General features: G+C 37.5%; 1 protein-coding gene across 5 annotated transcripts in view; it reads right to left on the reverse strand.

The window, feature by feature from the left end:
• Nucleotides 1-685: 685 nt before the first annotated feature.
• ZNF148 (zinc finger protein 148) overlaps nucleotides 686-16901 on the reverse strand; it is a 64207-nt gene continuing 47991 nt past the window's right edge. For 2 of the 5 annotated variants that reach the window (XM_054971475.1, XM_054971473.1), the window contains 2 exons: nucleotides 10629-10747; nucleotides 686-8739 (listed from right to left, as the gene is read on the reverse strand). In XM_054971475.1, the coding sequence (XP_054827450.1) occupies nucleotides 7135-8739; nucleotides 10629-10747 (1724 nt within the window). In that variant the 3' untranslated portion in view covers nucleotides 686-7134. The remainder of the gene's footprint in view (nucleotides 8740-10628; nucleotides 10748-16901) is intronic. The other 3 variants (XR_008596523.1, XR_008596524.1, XM_054971474.1) reach the window with 3 other exon arrangements.

The raw sequence follows: 16901 nt of genomic DNA on the forward strand, positions 1-16901 counted from the left end.
AAATAAGTGGTATTCCATTTGAGAGCCAGTTTGGTGTAGTGGTCAAGAGTGCGGGAGAACCAGGTTTGATTCCCCACTCCTCCACTTGAAGCCAGCTGGGTGAGCTTTTAGGAGCTCTGTCAGCCCCACTCACCTCACAGGGTGTTTTGTTATGGGGATAATAATAGCATACTAGTTTGTAAACTGCTCTCAGTGGGCGTTAAGTTGTCCTGAAGGGCGGCATATAAATCAAACATTATTATTATTGCTCCCAGAACTTTCAGCCTGGATCAAGCCAAACAATGGGCCATATTACACTAGGAAATCTTGACCCATGACATTCCCAAATACTGGCTATAGCCTTACAACTTTGGATATTGTAATACAGCAGTCACTTATAACTGGATTTTCTTGTGTAGACAAGACAATCCAGAAGGTGAATTATTGCTATAGCGCAACAATAGCACAATATTGAACCTATGTGGATGTAACCATTGGCTGTTAATGGCAGCAGGGTCTGTGCAGTTCCCTTGGAACTACCAAATGCCTTATTGGAAAGAGTAAATAATACTTAAAAATCATAGACCTAGACTACATGTATAGCGATAGCAATTTATCAGCATAATCTAATAAAGCCTATGCAACTTTCTACTATGTCCATACACAACCACCACAAAAACAGACTTTATCACGAAATCCCTGATTTCTCAGGAATCCTGCATCACCTAATTTATTTCAAATACAAAATAATTACACAAATTCATACTTTCCAGGTTTATACAAAAGCATCTGTATTACTTATACACATTTTAAACTGATGAAATTGGTAATTCAATTTTTTAAAAAAATCAACACTCACAGTAAAATGGACAGATCTGACTTTGCATGTTAAAATAATACTGCATAATCACTGAAATAAATCTCCTTTGCCCATATTATAGGGGATTTTATGAACTAAAAAGACAAAGCATATAGACTTCAGGAAAAACAGTACTATATTAGAAAACGCATTCCAGTAGCATTCTTCTATACAGCACCTATTTTCCACCCCTAGCACTGGAGTTAACTATATATTAAATTGTGTACTTTTCCTCAAACATATGATTTCTGAACTAATTTGCTGATCACACAGTATTTTTTAAAAGGGGCTAATTGGATTTATTTGCATACCAAGTTCCTTTCCAGACATTGTTAAAATGAGACAAAACTACAGAGACAGAATCCAGTATAATTAATTTCCAACAATAAAATTTCCCTCAACACTGTTGCAAAATTCCTTCTACTGAAATGGTTTGCTACAATAATAAAAAGCATACATTACATATAAAAAGATACCAGTGTACTAAAAGTGACAGAAGTGAACTAGCAAATCCTTCAAAGCACATATCATATAAATGACTAGCATTTAAAAACATTTCATCCTATAAAATTTAGGTCATATACATTTATAAACCAATGATCTTTCCCCCAAACCCTAAAGCAATTACAACAGTTTTCAAATAACTCTGTTGCTCTGTACAGCCTGAAAGCACAGTTCAAACTCAACTTAAGTTTAATTTTGTCTTTTGCTTGAACTGGATAAAGCTCATCTCAGCAATGACAATTCCTATGGTGAAAAATAATTATGAAAAAATAACCAATGACCATGTTCGATTGTAATGTGAATTATCAACAGAACGACTTTTTGTAGCATATGAACCTAATTTATACTGAATCCATATTGGGACTTAAGGATTTTAACTTAAATTACAAGAATAATCAACTGGTGCAGAAGAAGGAGGAGAAGGAGGAGGAGAAAAAGAAGACCACCCTATACTTCTTTCCAGGATATGGAATAACTCTTGCAGTCTTCCTTATCTCACAGAAGTGCAGTCACGCCATTAGATTCATAATGAATGTGTATCTGCAGGTGCAGTCACAGTTCTTAAAGACTGCTTCCCCCGCCACTCAGATTGTGCCATGTAAACAACATTGTATACTACAACAGAAAAATGGTTGAATTTATTGATTAAAAACAATTAAGAATATTAATTAACTTAAACAAAGCTATCATCTTCCCCAAACAATTTTTGGAACTATCTTTATGCTACCTGTAAAGTTAGCACTGTTAGGCATTATTGCTTACATACAGTACATCATATGCCTCCGGATATAAAGCAGTACTGTTTTCTGTTTATATACATTTACAAGGTTCTTTTTTCCTTTTTTTAAAACAAGCTGTAAAAACATTACATACTTTACAGACAATACAAATTCCCACATTGTTACTCAAGTCTAACAAATGGAATGCATAACATTAATAAAACATCATAAAGGAAGACTGACAGTAAGTCCTTGATTGTCAAAACACATTTATATTTTATATATAAACTCTAACTGTGCAGAATCAGAGATTCAATCATAGGTACATCCTTATTTGATAACTCATATTTACAGAACAATATTGCATAAAAAAATAAAATAACGTTTACACAATTTCTACCTTTCCATCCACTGGGATAAAGAAAGCAAGAAACAAGTCTGAGAAAGGTTTGCTTGCTTCAGTTTGTTTTCACTACTAAAAGAACTCTCTTAAAATTATTATTCCAAAGAGGAAACAATGAATTTATATATGTATAGCAACAGCAACTAGAAAATTTCCCTGAAACAAAGTAGTTTTAAAGTAGTTTGAAAATAATGCAAGTTAATTTTAACATGATGTTTTCCATTCATTTTAATACTTTCTCAGTATATGTTCTTTGCAAAAAGAGTATTTGAATTTGCTACATACCTAACAAACATGCACTAACTTAAAATGAAAGCATTTCCAAAAGTTGCAAGGCTTCTGTTGAGCAGAATTTCTAAAGAAAACATAAAAATAATTTTTAATTTATTCACCATGTCAATTGGGAAAAGAAATTACATGAGTTTTTACCAACTGAAATATACAGATCACAAGCACACTTCTGCTTTCTAAAGTTTTGAGCTATATTATAATAGCAATACTCCCACAATTTGTGTAGCTTAAATTTCTACCCCAAAAAATTGTAAACTGCGATTTTACAAATACAAAGTGAGTTAATACTGAAATCTTTAAACAAAGTGATCTTGGATCTACTCTGGATTCTCTTCAAATATTTACGCAACAGAATACATACATAAATAGACTAATATGTTGTATGTATCCATGTGGAGATTTTTCCCAGCCCCAAGCCATGAAAATGAAATCCAACAGCTTCACTAAAACCTCATTGTTTCACACTAGTGACTTGAAAACCCATAAATCACAAAATAAATAGGCTAGCAAAAGCAAGTATGTGACATTTCACTGATGACTGTGGCTTTGAGTGCCCCTTCCTTCCAAGATTAGGTGGGTGCAACCTGGGACAGGGCCTTCTTAGTAGGGGCACCAAAACTCTGGAATTCTCTCCCCAAGGAGGGTCACCTGTCCCCTTCTGTTGCTGTCTTCCGTCTGGAGGTGAAGACTTTTTTGTTGACATTCCCTTGACATTCCCTCAGTGATCCCTCCACATTCCCAATATTTTTAACTGTTGTGTTTACCTTTTGTAGTTATTTTAAATTGTTTTAATTATGCATTTATGTATCAGTTTTAGTGGCTTTTAAGGTGATATTTTAATTTGTATGTTTTAAATTTGTTAGCCACCCCTGTGAGGGCAGAAAGGCAGAGTAAAAATTTGATTAGTAAAATAAATAAAATAAAAGCCACGTCTTAGTTTGTAGTATTTATACTTCATAGTATATGAATAAATGTTTTGCAATATACTTAGTCATAGTGTTGTGAGACTTCAATTACATGGTATTATCTCATTGATTCTTTGTGGGTATTTATCATGGATTCCCATTAGCAATCTGCAAACTCAGGTTTTAATTGTGCTTCCTCTGAACTGTTTCCTTTCTGCAAAATACTGGCAACTTGTTATATCTGGGAGTATATAATAATTGATTTATACCAATTTCAGGAGCGGCTATAAATATAATCTAAACAAATGGAAAAGATCTTCTAAACTAAAATATTCTTCAAAACTGTAGTGCACTGCAGTGTGTGATGCTGTTTTTCTCTCCAGATAAATTGTCTTTGATAAGTGTTTACCATAAATTAATAAGACCAAGAGAAGATAATGTGGCTCCTTCAGCTGTAAGCCTGAAAGCCAATTCTTTCATTAACATATTAGTTACATTAAACAGGACAGAAAATTAGTGTTAAAAGTAACACTTAGATCCCACATACATGCAAAATATGACCGGTTAAAGATTGAGGAGGAAAATTTAAGCAGCACATTTATATATTAAACCTGACATCAAAAGATCAGCTGATTGGCAGATATACCATTGAGCTTAATGAAGCTGTAGCCCAAGACACCCTAAATAATCATTACTTTACAAAAATAAGAGAGTATTTTTGTCAGTGTTATCTCCTACCATGCACTAAATAAATTTGTAAGATAATCAACAAGGATAAAAATGTGGCTTCATAATTCTGCTTTTGGTTAGGCAGCATTTAGGAGCAGTTTCTCTCAGGATTGTACAAGGGTCAAAAGCCACAGGCACAGCTTCTGCACAGGCCTGGGAGATACTACATACACTACAGGATTTCTCAATCCCCCTTCCATCAACAGACCCTCATTCTTCTGATAAGCCCTCCAGAAATTTAAGATCCTTCTGGAGCAACCTCCAATGCATCAAAAAGAGTTCCTTTCAGAAGATTAATCTGCACAGGGCTGTATGCCTTACTGGGAATTGCTTGGCTGCATATACAAGCTCTTCTTGATACTAGCCAGCTCTTCCACTGCTTCCTATTAACTTCCTCATAGCTGACACTTTCAGAAGAGTAGTCCTATGTCTTCTCACCATAACATGTACACCCCACTCAATGTGCTGACTTTGATATACAGGCATGCTCTTGTCATATCCATGAGCACATTTTCCTGTTCAACAGTGTTCCCTTTATTTACTGAATCCGGGTACATATTTCATCTTTTTTGATAAGGAACTAACATTGCAATGTGTTAGAGATCTGGTACCAATCTAGCTACTTCTCTGGACCAATGTTAATTTAAAAAAAACCACAGGAGAGTACTAGGACATTGTACTGAAGACACTCCATTTAAATCAGCATGTGAAATGTGCTGGTTGTTTTGGTGTGGGGTAGGAAACAGGAAAAAAGTTTGAAAGCAATGGTTTGTTGTGTTTTAAGTTTTCATGTGTGAGTAAATTACTAAAAGAGCTATTTCATCTTGACACAGCAGTTGTGTTAACTTTGTTACAAATCAAATCTTCAGGCCATTTGCAATGAGCAATAAAATTTAATTCTAACTTGCTACAGAGGGAGCCTGTTTGACTAGCAGAAATGAGAATGCATTTTGTGAGCTATGAAGCTATACAGAAGCTAGCCAAGGAATATCTCTTGGTTACTTAAGTAGCTATAAATGTGTATTTATAAGATGGACTTAAAATTTCACTGAAAGAATGAGGAAAGAAGAACCAGCATCAGAATTCTAATTAGTTAAAATGATTTCTCTGGACATTACAAAGATGTCTGCCACAACTAAATGCTTTGGTGGGACAGATACTATTCAAGCTAGCTAAACTGTTTGAGAACTTAGCATGCATAATCCCTCCTTATCTAGATGCTTATCATGTTTTGAAAAACAATTTACCTACCTACCTGTTACTCAGCCTTTAGATAAAACACAGCCTTAAGGTTTCCTCAAAGAATCCCATTAATGAATGTACAACTGATAGAAAATAAAGTTTTAATTTAAAAAAATGGTTAAATTATCCCAACATTTATGTTAAGTCAAACTACACCATTTTAAAACTGTATATAGAACTAATTGTTGCATCACACTGCATAACTTAAGACAAACTACTATTAAAACATTTTCATGGGAGAAGGATAAAGGTGTCAGTTTATTTATGTGTGAAATGCAATAAAAGTTTGACCATTCATCTTTCAGTCAATGTCATCACTCACCAGTTCTAGTTGGTAAAAATGCGACAAAATAGTTCATAAAGGCAATACACAGTGAAAACGTCAACTTCTTCTGCTTTCTGGGGCAATTTACCATAAAAAGCAAGCAAACTGAACTGCCAAAATTTTCAAAGAGAAAATAGAGTTGTGGTAAAAACATTCCATTCAATTTTTAGTTAAAAAAAAAATCTTCTGTTGTTATAAGAGGTCATAATGATGCAACCACATCAAACCTAAAAGTCTAAAATCATTTTATTTTTGAGAAAAGCAGAAAAATATTGAAAATAATGTTAAGTGCTCTAATGTTAATTATTGCAGAGCTCTAGGATGTATAATTAAACTTCAAATAATGGAATTCACCATTCTTATAAGCATTATGAATCTGGGAATGTAGACTACAAAGCATTTTAGCTAAAAATGATCTTGATACCTGCCTGTTTGGGGAAAAGTCACAAAAGTTATGTTCACATATAAAGAAATTTCCAATACTTCAAGAAAGAAGTATTAATAGTACGTATGTTGCTTTTAAGTATTTTTAAAAATTAACTCTGACATTTAAATAGGGGAGTGCGTCTAGCAAGCATCATTACCTTTCTCAAGGTGTAGAAAAAGGAAATGCAAAGAAAACAACAAAAGGAATCTTATGTGAACTATTTTTAAAAGAGGTGACAGAATGGTATTTGTTTTCCAGAATGCACTGTATTTGTCTAGCCATAATTCTCCTGACATTTAAACTTTTAAGTTTATTTTGTCTATATAGTCTATTCATATTTCCTGCTGAAGTGCAATGGCTAGATTAACTAGGAAATTCCAATATGAATAATCTCATAATTATCATTCTCCCAAAAATATCCAATGATACCAAACTACGAAATTATTTCAGGAAAGAAATCTTATCTTTTTTTGTTGTTTTTTTGGTTTGTTTTGTCTTGTGTTAAATCTCAATGTAGCAAGTTCCGGATCTCAAACAAGCAAATAACAAATCTGCCTTTTCAGTGGATGTCCACATGTAAGGCAATTTTAAAAGAATGGCGACTAACCAAAGAAATACAATTACCAATACTTGCTGTACCAGCTCAATTTTTTGTTATAACACAAGGCCTTAAATATGTATAGGATTCCTCAGAACACGCTCATTTTTGACAGACCTGTGCTAAAGTGCCAATCTTCTCTCTAAGGTTATTTTAGCCAAATGTCTGGCCTGTTGTGGCATCTGGTGAAGAGTTCATCCCAGCTCGAGCATCATTTACATTCACCAAGGGGAATTCTGGGAATTCAGCACTTGTCCCTGGTCCCCGCAGGTTCACTTGTCCATTAGCAGTGTTAAACTGAGATGATATTCCAGCTCTTGTTCCATGGTACTGAGCTCTGAATGGCTGTTCAAAGGAACCTATTTGATATGCTTGATGAACAGGCTGGGCCTCTGCTTTCTTCTGAGAAGTCACCTGATCCAAGAAGTCCTGGGTAGAGGAAGAAGAAGAATGATTTGGTTCATCACCTGAAAAGGGGAAAGAGTGCTGAGAATCACCAACCATAAGTCCAAAATGAGACTTGTCTGGAGTTGTTCTTAATGGAGAGTTGATTCCTGACCGAAAACTGTTGACAGGTATAGAAGCGTAGACCTGTTTGTCTATAGAGGAGAATGCTGGTTGCCCTGTAAGAGTCTGGTTGTCACTCACAAAATTAAGGCTTGAGTTGTTCAAATAGGCATCGTTTTGGCTAGTTCTGTCCAAAGCTTGCTGAAGAAACTTGGAATATTCCTGTAACATACTGGCTTTATCAGATGAAGAAGCTTGAGAGCTTGATGCAACATTCTCAGTTTGTGCAACCTCTGACACTTCAGAAGAATTAATTGATATACTGGAGGTCACTTCAGCATCAGCCACACTGAAAGCTATTTCATGCTGGCCATTAGCTTTATGGGAATAGTGGTCTAACAGAGTTTGAAGTACCTCATCTGGAATGACATTTTTGTCATGGTTACTTTTAATCTCCACATTCAATCCTGTTGTATCCAATATGGATGCTGTACTACCTTCATCTATCACACTTGCAACAGCAGCCTGTGTGACTGAAGGCTGAGAGGCTATAGTGCCAACATTCAAGGCATACTCTCTGCTGTTACTATTAGCTGCTTGGAGATACCTCCTTTTCTTTAAAAACTGCATTGCATCATCATAGTTTGTGCTGCTGTGTACAGGTTTACTGGGGCCTTCCTGTAAAGTATCAACTTGGTCAATATCAGCATTGCCTTCAGAGTCCAACAGGCTTTGTTTATCCACAAGATCAAAGGCATATTTTGGAACCTTGCTGTCTTCATAAGAGGTTAATGATGAAATGGTCTGACTTTGCTCTAGTGGCTGTTTTAGACTTCTCTTACTGTTAACTTTTTTGAGCACCAATTTAGGTGGGTGTATTTCACCAGAATTTGCTTCTTGCAAGTGTCCTCCACTGACAGAAGAGTGTGGTAGCTCAACTGCATATTCTGCTACCATATATTCATCTTTTATCTTAGCACTGGCAGCATACAAAGGCAAGAAATCATTCTTATCTTTCTTATGCTCAGATTTATCTGTCCCACTTTCTTTGTCAAGCCCCAAAGACTTCGATTTCTCCATTTTTTGCCTTTTCTTCTTTGGCAAAGAGCTGTCTTTCAAAGGCATAGGGAAGCCTTGGTCATCGTCAGATGTCAAAAGGCCAACTTTGGTGGCACTTCTGTTGGGTTTCTTGTCACGGTTTTCATGGCACATACGTTTGTGTTTCAATACACGGTCAGTCCTTGAGAAGAACTGTAGAGGATATTTTTAAATTAGAAAAAATCAGCTAATTCACATGTTATACTTTGACATGTTGAAGTCCTCATTAGCAATTTTTCTGACATAGTAACAAACAATGATTCCACATGGGAGTAAAGATAGTAAAGCCATACTGTGGAGCAAGGAATAGCCAGAGGAAAAGCTTGAGAAGCAGATTCTCACTATTTTGGGAGGTGGGTGAAATTAAGGAAACTCTTTAGGCAGGGTAATGGAGGACATCACCCAGAGGATAGTGTGGCATGAAGTAAGACTGGCTGAAAGGTTATAGAATTGCTACTGAGGTTTGATGGTAGAATAGATAGAACATAAGTTGGTGGTTGGTTCTGAGAGATCGTCAAATATGATTAACCTGTCCTAGATAAAATTATAAATTAGGAAGTAATTGACCAGGTTTTATTTCCATTTAATATATTTTTTAAAATCTTTTGAAGGCACACCTCAGTCGGCCTCATTACATTGGGTTTAGCAGGGTGAGACACTGGGGTAGTGTTTGGACTGTTAAACCCCCCTGTGAAAATGTTAATAAAAGAAATGACGATTTCTGATGTCAGTGAACAGTGCATTTTCACACAGCCCACTTTTGTTGAACAAACCAAATTATTTCCCTTTCATACTAATATAGACATGAAAAATCTTTCAAATAAATGAAAACCATGCTGCATTTTTGGTAAATATTTTTAAAATACTTCCATTTATGAAAAACTCATTTATCAAACTAATTTATCAAACTAATTTATCAAACTAATTTATCAAACTAATTTATCAAACTAATTTATCAAAATTAGAGATACAGGTTACTGAGTTTGGTGGAAAGTGAGTTTAGTAAAATGCGGGGGGGGTGGGGCTAGTCAAATCCCAGAATAATCTGCACTGCTGATATGAAGATGTCAAAAATGCACAAACAATTTCAGTCTTGATACTTAACCCTTTGGGTCAATATGGAGCTACCCTTTAGAGCATTAAAAAGGAACAAGTGTCTTTTCTGTTTGTTTACTGATCCTACATTTTTGAGAAAGGTGAGAGAGAGAAGAGTATCAGACATCTAAAATTCCACCAAATCAAGATTTTTTTTTTTTAGCATCTCTCCTTACTCTATTGTATAGATACATATACATTTTGTTTCTGGATTGATATATGGTATGGTGATTAGAGTGCTGAACTAGGAAAGAAGATTTTGGCTCAAATCTCCCCTTTGCCATGATGTTCACTGGGCAAGTCACACAGTCTCATCCACTGAGATGCCATCATCACACTGAGGCAGTAAGAGCCATGATAGCCGCCCTAAGCTCTTGGAGGAAGAGCAGGGTCGAAATGTGACAGATATTATATCTAGTAGTAAACTGAATGGTTTCTGGGCGAGAAGCAACTAAACTAGGCTATCTTCAGACAAGATAGATTCCTAAGTATTTAGTGGACTAATACGACTTTGTAAATTAACCAGAAGTAAAAGAAATAGGCTTATGAGAATATCTCAGGGGGTAAGGAATGTTGACAGTTGTTAGAAGTCAGTTAACTTGGAGATAAACAGGAGAGAAAATAAGCTTGCTGAAGGCCCTAAGAGTTAATACAATCCTTGAGAGACAAACTGAGGTGTGTATGTATGGAGGATAAATTCCCAAACTGTTTATTTCTTCACACACAAATGATTCATGGACCCAGTTTGTTTGTTATACTGATGGTTCACAATTATTTTCAGATTTAAGAACAATCAATTTAAGAAAAATATATGGCATTCAGAAGACAAAACATAATACTGACTACATCAACTTGTTGCTTTTTATACCCTAATATACCTAAAATAATCATCTGTGGCACTTGGAATTACATTTGTGAAACATTTTAATTCCTTTCCCTGTAATTACCTGCAAGCAGTATTCACACTGATAAGGCTTCTCTCCACTATGAGTTCTCTTGTGCCTTTCCATGTGATACTTCTGTATGAATCTCATGCCACATTCATCACATCGAAAGGGTTTTTCACCTAAGGGAAAAAATAACAAGGCAAGATATTGTTTAAATAAATTAAGTAGAAGCCAACAGTATACAGATCACCATAATGTTGATATTAGAAACTTTTATTATACCCCGCCCCCCTCCAAATTACAAGATGTCAAGCTCTACAAGCCAAAAACCAAGCTATGGATCTGTTCTCCACATTAGTATGGCTCATCAACCCAAAAGATTCATATATACAGGCGAATAAGAGGAAGAAATCAAATACAAAAGAGGAGACATAATAACAGAAGTGTGCAATATTCAGAACTGAAATAATGGACGAGGGGAGTTGAATAGTTTCCATTTTAATTCTAAGAGGGAATATGTACCCTTGTTATTTCTAAAGTGGAAAGGTGGCATAAAAAGTTTCTCTACTGTATTCTATTTTCCATGCTTTCAAAATCTGTGCTTCTCAAGTAAAAACAAAGCCAAACCATGTAATACCAAATACATCATTAATAAGAAAAAGATAATAAAAACAGCAGATACAACTGAAATAACAAAATTTCAATTAAAATTAGATTCATCACCAGGTAGATCAATATAGGTAGAAAATGCCAGACATGAGGGGCCATTACAGAGAAGGCTCTACCTCTAATAACTTCACATCTGCAGGTGAGAGAATACAGCGAAGGGGTTTTTCACAAGATCTCAAGGGCCAGGTACTTATTTATGTATTAAGTATCTGGACCAAGACTTTTTAGGTCTTTGAAGGTAATAACAAAAAAACATAAGAAGAGCCCTGCTGGATCGGACTAGTGGTTTATCTACTCCAACACTGTTTCACATACTAGCCAACCAGTTGCCCTGGAGTACCAACAGAGCATAGAAACCACCCCCTCCACCCTAGTACTGGTTTTCAGAGATTTACTGGCTCTAAATATGGAGGTTCCCTTTGTTCTCTAGAGCTAGTAGCCACTGATAGGCCGGTACCATTCATCGGTCTTATCCCTTTTAAAGCCAACCAAAACAGTGAACTGAATAGGAAGTCAGTGAAGCTCTTTCAGTACTGGCAAAGTGATACTTATAACTTTTGTTGGCTAGTAATCTTGCTGCTGTATTTTGCAAACAGTATTGACCAAGGCAATTTCCATTCTAAAACCAGGCCAGATATCAGACTGAAAGAAAAGGCTATGTTTATAATAAAAGATAATTAATTTGCTATGCCTTTGTAACTAACACATATATTTTCTAGAACAACAATACACATTGTCATGAATTTCAAGTATAGAAGTGCTGCTTTTGTAATTCATACCTCCTAGCATCTTTGCTGAAAGGTAACTGTTTGCTGACCTGGTGGAAATGAAGATGCTAGCCATACATTCATTTATTTATCCATTATGAAAGGAAAGCGAATCTTGGATCTGTATATGCCCCTCACCCTCTGGAAGTGGCATCTGACCCAGCACAATACTCCACCAAACATTCTTTCTGTCCCTGGACTAAAAAGAAGATAAAGAACCCAGGATTCAGGGAGAAAACCTAAGTTATTCCAGGACAGAGTAAGATCACTGAACCCAAGACTTACTTTCCTCTCACAATGAGTAGAGAAATGGTATGACTGAGCAAAAATATAAAATACACTAAGTAAATAACCATATGCAACAGCATTAGTGACTACAACATTACTTATTTTGGATTTATATTCAAAGGTAACATTCTTAACAGATTTCAATAACACACTAGAGAACGTTCACTGGAAGTTTCCTTTTTAAAGGCTAATGCTAAAAGCAGGTAATTAAAATTCAGGCTGGCAAGTATCTTTTTCATTCTTACAAAAATATTTATTTATTCCAGCAATGACTTCTTTACAAATACTCAGAAGATTTGTTATTGAAATCCTAGCTTGCTGTCCGTTATTTTTAAGGACAAGCAGCATTAAAGATTAATTTTCAATGTAATCTTTATTTGTTGTAATTTTTATATTTCCCTTTGTATTTTATTTAAACATATTTACAAGGTAAGTTATGAATTGTTTCATTTGTATTGTGGAGGGAGGGGGAATAAACAGGGAAACACCCCAGCTCTGAAAGCACTGCAATATTAGCATGATGCATGGAAGGAGGAAAGCAAGCTCCCAGATCATCTTTCCATTACAAAAAATCAATTTGCAACTCACATATCAAAATCGTATCAGAACAGATAACCAAACCCAAGTTTAGCCATAAAACTGCAAAGTAATTGTTTCCCTTGGCATAAAATCATTATATTGTCTTAAACCAGCCCTTTACACATTAAGATGGAATTCCCTGGATTTAAGCCAGCTTGGTCCCATTGATTTGAAAGTCAGTGAATGGACTTTAATTCATGGGCTTGCATCAGACTGGTGGGCCCACATGGCAAAACAGTGTTTCCGCTGGAGGGCTGCAGAAGGATGGTGAAATTGCCCCACTCTACCCTTCCATCAGTAAGCTTCTGTTGATAGAAGAGAGGAGGCAATTTTACTCCTTCTGATCCTTACCACAGCCCTCTACCATGCACAGCTGTTCTCCCACATGTGTGCCACAATCCAGGAATAATACTTCTGGTAGACAAAAGAGACTGGGAGGATCCAACTTGTAAACATGTCAGAAGGTTACCAAATGAACAGAAAACAGAGCCACATTTAAAACCAGGATACCCAGGCATAATTCTCACTCCATACATTTATGATTTCATTGAGCTAGAACAGACCACTTTTAACGCCTGATTTGTGTTGGATTAAATCATTATACATCCTTGATTTTAAACTTATTTGGGGTGGGGAATATGATGTAGTCTGAGTGTACCCCCACAATATGTTTCAATGTGTTCTAAAGGAGCATTTCATTCTCCTTTTCATAAATAATTATCCCAATGAAGTTGCTTAAATCAGATTTTAAAAGCACAAAATGAAATCTCCGTATTGCTGAAGCTGTTATAGAAAAAATACAGTAACTTTCCCATACTGAATAAAAATAACCCATTTCCCCATATGAACAGTGAATGTCCATTGCCCAATAGACAACAGTTACTAATAATAAAGAAAGAATTTCACAAGAGCTAGCATAGTTTGGTGTTTGGACGGTCAGCCTAAGATCTGGGAGAACCAGGTTTGAATCCTCACTCTGCCCTGGAAGCTCACTGAGTGATCTGTTTGTGTATGTCAATATGTTTATTCAGTTTTAATTTTAAGAATACATATATATTTGTTTTTTAAATACTTCTTAATGTTTGAAATGTTTTAATGTTTGTCACCTTGGGGACTATGAATTGAGTGGAAAGATGGCACAGATTTATTTAAAATAAATAAAATAGCAATTAATTAATAGCCCTGGAAAACAATGCCACCTCACACTCCTTTTTTAAAATCTGCTAGCAGCAAACTTTCTATGGTATGCCATTCCACAGAATGGGAACTACAACTGAAAAGATCCAAATTCTAATGGCAGAATAGCCAAAAGTAGTTGGTTTGATTATCTGAAGTAGCACACAGGTTCATAAGTGAGGAGACAATCCTTCAGATAGATAACTCCTATGCTACATGTCCTCTTCATAGCTGGGAGAATTTGTAATCCACTAAATCTAATCAGATGGAGGGGAGAGAGAATAACAATAATCCACCCAAGTTTGTTCCCTGCCTGGGATTACAAAAGTATTTAGTAAGACACAATGCTATGTCTGGTGGACTGCACAGGACACAGCGGGTCATAACGTGGAGCACATATGCATGCCAGAGCCACTATTTTTAGGAAGGGTGTCTGAAGAGCTGAATCAAATTAAGGTGACAAAAGATGAACTTCTAGGGCTACTAGGGAAATTGAAAACAAGTCTAGAGGTCTAAATGGCAAACACTCAGGGGATCTTAAAGAACGCAAATATTAAACTGGTCATCTACTAACAGGTATGTAATTTGTTGCTAAATTCAGCCTCTGTGTCAGATGACTGGAAAATAGCAAGTGTCACCCAAATCTTTTACAAAGAGGTCTAGAGGGGATCTAGGAATCTACAGACCAGTTTGCCTAACATCTGTTCCAAGTAAATTAGTAGTAGCTGTTATTAAAGAGAATTATTACACACACTGAGGAACAAAGATTGCTGAGGGGAAACCATCATGGATCTTCAAAGGGAAGTTTTGCCTCACCAGTCTCTTGGAGTTCTTTGAGCAGGTTAACAAGAATGTGTGATTCAGAAAACATCATAAACTTGCACTTCGATAAGTCTTTTGATAAAACACCCCAATAAAGCTTGAGTAAGCTTAGCAAAAGTTGGTTGAATGGCAGGAAGGCAGAAAGCAGAAAGAAATTAACAGTCTTGCAAAGGAAAGAACTGAGCAGCAGGGTCCCACAGAAATTGGTATTTGTCCAGTGGTGTTTAATTTGTTCATAAATGGTTTGGAATTAGGGGGGAGCAATATAAATAGCCAATTTTGCAAATAATAACAAATTATTCAGGATGTTGAGATCCAAGGCAGGAGGATTCAATAAATTGGGTGATTGAGCAACCATGTGGCAAATGAAGTTCAACATGCATAAGTATTAGGTAATGTACACTGGAACTGGAAAACCTACTTTTAAATAAATGCTGACGGGGTTCAAACTGGCAGAGATTAAAAGAGGTATCATGATTGTTGTGAAAAGCTCAATGAAAATGTCAATCCAGCATGTGGTAGTGGTCAAAAAGGCAAACTCCATGCTAGGTGTCAGGGCTTGCAGTGACCGCTGCTGGGCGGGGCACCAGTCTGACCAGCTCTGACATCAAAGGGGTGCCAGGGATGCTGCAGGGCCCTGCTCTGTGGAAGGAGGGGCAGTATACCTCACCCAGACTCCCTCTCAGTCCACTCGCTGGCCTGCTCAGCCTGTGCCACTCACCCCCTTTGATCTCCACCATCTCCTCCTTCATTGACTCTCCCCCTTGGCTCCACTCTGTTCCAACTCCACTCCATTGCTCCTACTCAACCCACCCCACCCTGTGGGTGTGCTTCCCTTTTATCCCTTCAGCCTAGCCATGCTCCACCTGCCAACCACACCCTCCTGCTGCCTTCCACCCATGGCCCTAGCTGGCCTAGGCAGCTGCACCTGTGCTCATTTGGCTGGAAGCACTGGGCTGGTCCACCTGTGCCTCGTTGGCTGGCTGTCCAGCCCCCCTGGCTGAGCTGATGGCTGAAGGCAGGCACAGCTGAGCCTCCCTGGCTGGTTGTCCATCTCCTCCCACAGACTGCCTCAGGCAGTTCCACCTGGAGCTGCTTAACTCCTAGCATCCCCTGGGCTAGGTTACTGCTTTCCAGCTGGGCTGCAGGCTGGGGTGTGGCTCTGAGCTGATGAGGCTGCTTCTCTTCCCTGGCTGGTAAGGCTTCAGCTTGGCTTGCTGCTGGCTGCTTGTCCCCACTGCCTTGGCCCTCTGTCCGCTCTAGCTCCCTCTGGGTTGCCCCCAGTCTCCTTACCTGGCCCCCTGGACTCCCACTGGAGGGTGGGGCTGGCTGGCCTCCACCTGCCCCTTCTAACCCTCTGAGGCTTGGGAGCCTCTTCCCTTCCCCCTGTGGCTGGCTGGGGCTTGGGCGTCTCTTCCCTTCCCCCTGTGGCTGGCTGGGGCTTGGGTGTCCCTTCCCTTCTCCGTGTGGATGGCTGGATCAGGGTCTGGCTGTCTGCCGAGGCAGCTGGGTTGCTGCCTCCCGGGGGTCTCCTGTCCTCTTCTCCAAGTAAGTCCGGGGGCTGGGCTGTAGACCTTGGACACTAGGAATTATTAGGAATAGGACTGAAAATAAAACAGCCAATGTTGTAATGGTCTTGTATAAAGCTATGGGCATCCAATGGAATTGCTGGGAAATTGGTTCAGAACAGACAAAAGGAAATACTTTTTACTCAACAAGTAATTCAACTCTGGAATTCACAGCCAAAGGAGGTGGTGATGGCTGCAGGCATATATAGTTTTCAAAGTAGGTTAGTCATATTCATGGAGATGAATGGCTACTAGCCATGGTGACTAAGGGTGTGCATAACGGAATCCCCAAGCCAAAAATATACATGGAAATTGCTGTTTTGAATCATTAACTTAATTTTTGAGAACTGTAACACAAATCCAAGATGCTTGGGAATAATGAAATACCCTCCCCTAAAATATCCATTGTTTTTCAAGTTCCAATGCTTACCAGCCATGCAATGAGCACATTTTTCTTTGATTCT

Source organism: Eublepharis macularius, chromosome 2, assembly GCF_028583425.1.
Source record: "Eublepharis macularius isolate TG4126 chromosome 2, MPM_Emac_v1.0, whole genome shotgun sequence".
Classification (NCBI taxonomy): domain Eukaryota; kingdom Metazoa; phylum Chordata; class Lepidosauria; order Squamata; family Eublepharidae; genus Eublepharis; species Eublepharis macularius.